Raw genomic sequence first — 7,805 nt, forward strand, 5'->3', positions numbered from 1 at the left:
GCTGGTTGGCGATCCTGTACATAGCTTAACTAGATGATCATTGTGGTCCTTTTCAACCCAGGCCATTCTATGATTCTATGAAGAGCACTCTCAGCTGCGGCCAAACACGCTTTTGAAGCTTTAAGGCTTTATATAGTTGTTGGACTCATGAAGTGAGCTTTGGAATCAGCTCCGGAGCTTGTATGCTGAAAAACCACTGGAAACCGTGTTGGGAAACAACACACAAAGCGAAGGCTACAAACACACGACCGTGCAGTTCCTAGCAGTTACAGCTAGCTATTGCTCCGTACAGATCAGCTGCTCCCACCAGCCGTGTGGAGCACACCAACCACCGGTGCACAGCCATTCCATGCACCCGCCCTCGGACCGCGCTCCGCCCCAGGCGAACGCTGTGCTCGAGGGCCAGAAGCACAGCTCGGAGAACAGACAGCACACTAACGTAACTGCCAGAGCCAGCACCCAAGCGGTCCCGCCGCACGTTCGCCTTCCTTCCGTTCGACTCCGCACATGCGCACCACCTCGCTTAGCTCACAGCGCATACGCACAGCCGCACCGCGTTCCAACCGCGCATGCGCAAAGCCATACGGTTACAGACCGGGCGGCCCCGCTCTTGGATGAGTGCGACTACGGCGCATGCGCGGTCCAGCGTCCTTCGCTATGTCCTCTAACTGGTGACCTCAGACGCCCGCGCGCTCTCGCGCATGCGCCGTAGTCGCACCCATCCAAGAGTGGGGCCGCAGCGCGGCGGCGCAGCGCGGCAGCGCAGCTATGGCGGGGGCGCTGAGGAAGGTGAGCTGGGAGTTATGAGGCTTTTAGCTGGGCTACGGCCGCTCTTCTGAGAGGGAACGGGGACGCCGGAGCGAAGGGCTGGGAACGAGCGGGCATCGTGGGATAAAGGGTTGCGGGGGGCAGGGCTGCGTGCCCCTGTGCGTGGCGATGGGCCCGGAGCGCGGCGCTGCGCCGAGGTCACCGCGCCGGGCTGCCGGCTGTACAGAGCGCGGCGCTCGGAACGCTGCGCGTTCGTGGCTGCGTCGGGCGGGAGAGAGGCTCGCGTCACAGGCAGGGCTGGGGTGGGGGCGACGCGCCGGTGCGGAACGGCGTGGAAGCGATGGCTTTGGTGTAATAAATGGCTGTGTGTGTGCTTTGTGCAGAGCACTGGGCTCGTGGGATTGGCCGTGGCTGAAAACCCCCATGAGGTACGTTGTGTGTCCTGTTCCCAGCGTAGTGCGTGCCGCCAGTGAGAGCGTTTCTGTGAAGGGTTTGTGCGTGTAGGTGCAGTGTGTGCTGCAAATGTTGATTTCAGAACCTTTCTGTCATAAGTGCTGTAATGAACCAGTGCTTCACTTATCTTTCATCTCCAAAGTAAAAGTGAAGAACTTTCTAAATGCTGTCCTTCGTAAATGTAACATCCAGTTCCCAGAATTGTAGAGTCTGGGAGGGACATCTAGAGATCATCTAGTGCAACTCCCGTGCCAAAGCAGGCTCTCTAGACCAGGTTACACAGGTAGGTGTCCAGGTGGGTCTTGAGCATCTCCAGAGAAGGAGACCCCACAGCCTCTCCGGGCAGCCTGTTCCAGTGCTTCGTCACCCTTACTGTGAAGAAGTTCTTGCACACGTTTGCAATTTCCTATACTTCAGTTTGTTGTTTCCCCTTGTCCTTGTGAAAAGAGTTTGGCCTCATCCCTTTGCCTCCCGCACCTCACATACTTATGTACATTGATCAGATCCCCTCTCAGTCTTCTTTTCTCAAGGCTGAACAGGCCCAGGTCGCTTAGCCTTTCCTCATGAGAGAGGTGCTCCAGGCCCTTTATCATCTCTGTGGCCCTCTGCTGGACTCTTTCCAGAAGGGCCATATCTGTTTTGTACTGGAGAGCTCAGAACTGGACACAGTTCTCCAGGTGAGGCCTCACCAGGCCAGAGTAGAGGGGGAGGATTGCCTCCCTCTCCCTGCTGACCACGCTCCTTTAAATGCACCTTGGGATCCCATTGGCTTTGTCGGTCACCAAGGCACACTGCTGGCTCATGGCCCCCACAGAATTCAGAAGCATACAGGTGTTTTCCCACCCCGCTGTGCTGTGTTTCCAAAAAGTGCTGAAATAACCTCTATCTGTGCCAAGAGAGAAGGCTGATTTCACCCTAAATAGGCACCATTTGTTGCAAAGCAGGCTCAGGGCTTTGTGATGGCAAGCACTGCAATACCTCAGTGGTTCTCAGGAACAACACTCAGGGATTTGTGTAGCAGTTTGGTGCTTGCTTTTTGCCTCCCAGGGTCCGTAATGAAAGTATGTTTGCCACGTCTTAATCGTGGAGGCATGAACTTTGAAATTCCCAACTATGCAACAATTCTGTTTCAGAAATGCTACCAATATTTAGGAGCGGTGTAACAAACAATAGTTGTGGCAACCGATATTGTTATAAACAAATGACTGCAGTTTACAGTGTTGTCAGGTAGGCTTTTAGGTGGAGTTGATAAAATTTTGTTTTTTCTCCAGTGATTCAGTTTCTAGAGCAGAGAAATCAATAGTACTGTGCTTACAAGTATAGGTTCTGTGCCATTCCCCCTTTCATTTTGTGTTTTCTTTGTATTTATCACTGCAGTATTCCAGTTAGAACAATATGCAACTTACAGGATATCCATTCTTCTTTGGATAGATAGCTACCCAGCAATAGGGACAAAAGTGTAATTTATTCATGATCCTCATTGGCCTTCATCACTATGTTTAAATTCAGCAATAGAATTTTTAGGTTTTAGCTTTATCACTCAGAACTTTGTAGCATAAGAAGTGCTAAATGCCATCACCAAACAAAAAAACAAGTTATGCTCTGGAAGATTATGTGCTTCTTTATATCTTTCTCAAGTAATTTTTCAGAAGCTGGTTTAAACGTGAGTTTGTCTGATTTGTGAAAAGTATGGTTAGTACTAGACCTGCAGCTTTTGTTGTTTCAACTTTGCATTAAGTATGCTTAAAATTGCAGTTAAGGAATCTGCTAGTGGTAACTCCTTGTTCTGACAAATCCCAGTCCCATCTAAAACAGAATTGTGCGTTTCAGGCCTGGTCATTTTGTTAATCTTACATTTGAATACCCTAACTATCTATAACACAGAACATAGAGTGCTGTCATGCTTAGTGGGACGGGTAATTGTATAATTCTGGTTGTAAATTTTAACCATGTGTTGTGATTGTTTCAGCGCCTGCAAATTCTGTACTCCAAAATCCTTGCTGTCCTGCAGAACATTCCCAAAGACGCAGCGTATAGGAAGTACACAGAGCAGATTGTAAATCAGAGATATAATTTGGTGCAAACAGTAAGTACAGTGCTGTTTCATGAGTGTTACACATGGAAAGATTTGTAGGATGACAAAAAGGGTTTTGAATGACTCACTGTTTTCCAGGAGTATAAGTGACTTTGAAATATCAATTCAGAAATAATCAGTCTTGAGTACTTTGATGGTACATCAGAAATAATTGCTTTCTTAATCATATTGCCTGTGAAAATTAGAAGAATAAGTACTTTCTAAGATTGATGAAACTGGAATGTACTTTTCACATTTGCACAAAAACTGTCCTCTTACTGGTGTGTTACATTCATACAGTCTTTGTCCTGCACATCTGAAAGCAGGTAACTATTAGGAGGTTGCACAATATTCTCTATAAAACCTAAGATCAGAATCTTCCTTGAAGGTTATATACTGCCGCCCTAAGTTTTTAATGCCTGTTTGGATGTCATTAAGCAGTACTCTATTTTAGTATTTCTCATGGAGAGGTTGATGTTTGGTTTCCAATGAGGGATTTTTTTTATTTTTTTATTTTTTTTTAATGAAGTAAATGACAAAGACCAGCTAACTAGGTAGTAGTTTTGTGGAATTACAGAATCACAGAATGGCCAGGGTTGGAAGGGACCTCAAGGATCATGAATCTCCAACCCCCTGCCACAGGCAGGGCCACCAACCTTTCCATTTAATACCAGACCAGGCTGCCCAAGGCCCCATCCAACCTGGCCTTGAACACCTCCAGGGATGGGGCATCCACAAGCTCTCTGGGCAGCCTGTTCCAGCACCTCACCACTCTCTCTGTAAAGAACATAAAGGAAGGCTGGAGTGTGATCTGCCCAAATTAGTATTTTCATGATGTGTCTGTTCTTTCTACTTTTCAGTACAGCTAAATCTTTATTTGTTTGAATTCTCAGGAAACTGATGTGCAGAAACTACAGGACAAACTGAATAGTGGTCAAATAGAAGAAGTCATTGTACAGGTAAAAGAGGGAAACTTAAGATCAGGTGTAAGTTGGGTTAGTAATTTTTAGTGTTCCTTTGGCTGTTCAGAATATGGGCATTTTTTCCACGTTTTTCCTCTGCTGCAAAACAAACAGCATATAAATGTGTGTGTATATATATATATATGTGTGTGTGAATGTATATATATATGTGTGTGTATATATATATATATGTATATATGTACATATATATATATATATATATATATATGAGTCTGAATCTTCCTATAGTGAATGGGATGACCATATTAAAAATGAACATGATAATTCACATTTACTGTATTATGCCTAATATATATACTGTGCATACTTACCTTGCAGAGTCTGAATCAACCAAAAAAAGAGGACAGAAGATGGCAGGATGATGTGGGAGGTTAATCCAAATAGACTGGAGAATGTCAGGGATGAGCTTATAAAGTAGTCATTAGGAATGAGGTGAACAGACTGCAGGCATTTGGGGGTGACTTGGCACATCTTAAATTCACAAAGCTGCTTTTGGGGGAAAAGAAGTACCATAGTTAAACATAAAATTTGACATTGTCCCTGACTACAACAGGTAGTGGCACATCATTGAGATGATGAACTGAACTAAAGGTGGTTTCATATTCTGGCAGTTGTATAGAATTTAAGAACTTGTTTAATGTATGGTCTTTATTAACAGGCTGAAAATGAGCTTTCCCTGGCAAGAAAAATGTTACAGTGGAAACCATGGGAGCCTCTAGTTGAAGAACCTCCTACTGACCAGTGGAGATGGCCAATATAATACTGAAAATGGTGTAACCTCTTGAAAGTCAAAGTTGAAATATAATCTATTACTGACAGTACCTTTAAATTAAAAAAAGTGACTTAATAAAACCATATTTTGTCTTAATGTCCACTATATACAGCAATCTAAAGATTGCTACCAGTTTCTTGCAAAAATGGCTTTAAGAATAGTCAGCTTATTTACAACCATTGATTCATTTCTTTTTGTCATTTGCTGATTAACAGGGTACTTATTTGTGCACGATAACATTATAATCTGTATGTGTATATTAGCAGATACAGGTATTTCATTTGAAATCAAAATCAAAGTTGTAGAAAAGCATGGTTCTGCCTTTTTCTGCCATTGATGGTTGTGTGTTTTTGCTATCTTTGTAAAGCCAGTACCAGTGTCTGTATGACCATGCAGATACCAGTATTAGGGATCTGATGTAATGCAAGTCAGGCTTACCAAAAATAATGTTTTTCAGTTTTTAGCTGAATCGCTGTCCCAAACTAGCTGACTCCTCTGGCCACATAAGCAATAATTCTGGCTCAGGGAGGTGCTGAGAAGCAGGAATGGGTTTCTTCATTTGCAGGTAGCTTACCATACTTAGCATGATATACGTGGCACAAAATTTAACGTCACTCTAATTTTGTATGTGTAGGATTTGGTTTTGTATATAAGTGTGTACTGCATTGGTTTATTTGTATATTACTGATTCAGACCTGGAATTCTGTTAAGAAAATTCTGTTAAGAAAAAATAATGGATTTTTGTTGACGTGTGCTCTTTCCATCTAAATGCTTGAAAGAAGAACCAGCCACACATCTCCAGTCTCAAAACTATTTTAGAAATCTAAGTTTGACAGACTAGATCCAGGGTCAGTGTGCGAGTTTGTCTTTGCTCACAGTTTCTCAGTGCCATTAATAATGTTTATTATTAATTATAATAATTATAAGTTTAAAGATGAGCTGTATGACAAAAATCTGCAGCTTGTTAAAGGTTGACAGTTCCAGTGCATTATGTTACATACGTACTTTGTAATAGGTATACAGACTTTAGAACCATCAGTTTACCACTGTCTAATTACCTGTGACTAATTATGTTGTAGATATATGAGTATAGGTAAGGTATTAGGGCATTAGGCAAGTGGAAGAGAACCTACTGGGTATAGCCAGTATAAGCTATGTAGTGCTTGCGTGCCAGTAATTACTTCTACAGCAACTTTAGAGGGATTTTTCCCACTGATTATTGGTGAAATCACAGAAGTCTTAAACTCTCACAATTCAAAAAGTTGAAAATATTACACTTCGTTGGTAGATTTTGACAGCTATTTCAGCCTTGTGAAAAGCTGGTTTCTTCTAAGATAAAGCCACTAGGTGGCATTATTGAAAAGGACTTCACTGTGACTTGCAATCAATTTCCACATGAGAATTACCGAAGAATTGTAAACCTGAATGAGTGTGAATGATGTCAGATGATGATGATGACCCCAAAACAAAGTATTTTGGCTAGAAATTCTTGAGATGGAAACATTGGCAAAATGCAGTAACAGCTACTGCAATTTGTTTCTATTCTTTCATGACAGAGAGAGCTGAGCTCTCATTCCATTACATACTCTGCTTCTAAAGCTGTATTTGTCATATGAATTATCTGTCCTACAAGCTAGTGAATTATATTGCAGGGCAGAAGTCTCTTACTGTCTCACTAGTGATGAAATTTGATAGCCAGCATTGAAGACAGAATCACCAAGGTTGGAAAAGACCCACAGAATCGCTCAGTGCAACCATCCCCATCATCAATAGTTCTCACTAAACCATGTTCCCTCAACACAGCATCCAAATGTTCCTTAACACCTCCATGGTCGGTGACTCCACCATCTCTCTGGGCAGCCCATTCCAGCTTGACCATTCTTTCAGAGAAGTATTTCCTAACATCCAGCCTGAATCTCCTCTGGCATAACTTGTAGCCATTCCCTCTAGTTCTATCACTGTTACATGAGAGAAGAGGCTGACTCCCAGCTCACTAAAACCTCCCTTCAGGTAGTTGCAGAGAGCAGTAAAGTCTCCCCTGAGCCTCCTCTTCTCCAGGCTGAACATTCCCAGCTCCTTCAGCCTCTCCTCATAAGCCCTGTGCTCCAGACCCCTCACCAGCTTTGTTGCCCTTCTTTGAACCCGCTCCAGGGCCTCAATGTTTTTCTTGCAGTGAGGAGCCCAAAATGGCACAGTACTCGAGGTGTGGCCTCACCAGAGCTGAGTACAGGGGGACAATCACTGCCCTGTTCCTGCTGGCAACACCGTTCCTGATGCAAGCCAGGATGCCATTGGCCTTCTTGGCCACCCGGGCACACTGCTGGCTCATGTTCAGCCGAGCATCAGTCAATATCCCCTGGTCCATTTCCTCTATGCAGTCTTCCAGCTGCTCTGCCCCAAGCCTGTAGCATCGCCTGGGGTTGTTGTGGCTGAAGTGCAGGACCCAGCATTTGGCCTTGTTGAACCTCATCCCATTGGCTTCAGCCCAGCTCTCCAGCCTGTCCACATCCCTCTGTAGGGCCTCGCTACCCCCAGGCAGATCCACACTTCCAGCCAATTTGGTGTCATCTGCAAACTTAGTGAGGGTGCACTCAGTGCCCTCATCCAGGTCATCAATAAAGATTGAAGAGGACAGGCCCCAGCACCGACCCCTGGGGAACATCATTCGTGACCAGTCGCCAGCTGGATTTGGCTCCATTCACCACCACTCTCTGGGCCCGGCCTTCCAGCTAGTTCCTTATCCAGCCAAGAGTGC

The 7,805-nt window shown here is 44.5% G+C and overlaps 1 protein-coding gene across 1 annotated transcript; it reads left to right on the top strand.

Moving 5' to 3' along the window:
• The first annotated feature begins 710 nt into the window (after positions 1-710).
• Positions 711-5,798, top strand: NDUFA5 (NADH:ubiquinone oxidoreductase subunit A5). Its single transcript, XM_042816324.1, has 5 exons — positions 711-789; positions 1,152-1,196; positions 3,191-3,307; positions 4,189-4,254; positions 4,937-5,798. Exons 1-5 carry the CDS (start codon positions 769-771, stop codon positions 5,036-5,038), a joined length of 351 nt encoding a protein of 116 aa, XP_042672258.1. The 5' UTR covers positions 711-768; the 3' UTR covers positions 5,039-5,798.
• The last annotated feature ends 2,007 nt before the right edge of the window (positions 5,799-7,805 follow it).

Source organism: Centrocercus urophasianus, unplaced genomic scaffold (assembly GCF_019232065.1).
Source record: "Centrocercus urophasianus isolate 14NV4802_14NV808 unplaced genomic scaffold, USGS_Curo_1.0 seq_15, whole genome shotgun sequence".
NCBI lineage: Eukaryota > Metazoa > Chordata > Aves > Galliformes > Phasianidae > Centrocercus > Centrocercus urophasianus.

Coding starts and splice junctions, on each gene's coding strand:
- NDUFA5 (XM_042816324.1), top strand. CDS start 769: ATGGCGGGGGCGCTGAGGAAG. Junction 1,197..3,190: donor TGGCTGAAAACCCCCATGAG/GTACGTTGTGTG, acceptor TGATTGTTTCAG/CGCCTGCAAATTCTGTACTC. Junction 4,255..4,936: donor TAGAAGAAGTCATTGTACAG/GTAAAAGAGGGA, acceptor CTTTATTAACAG/GCTGAAAATGAGCTTTCCCT.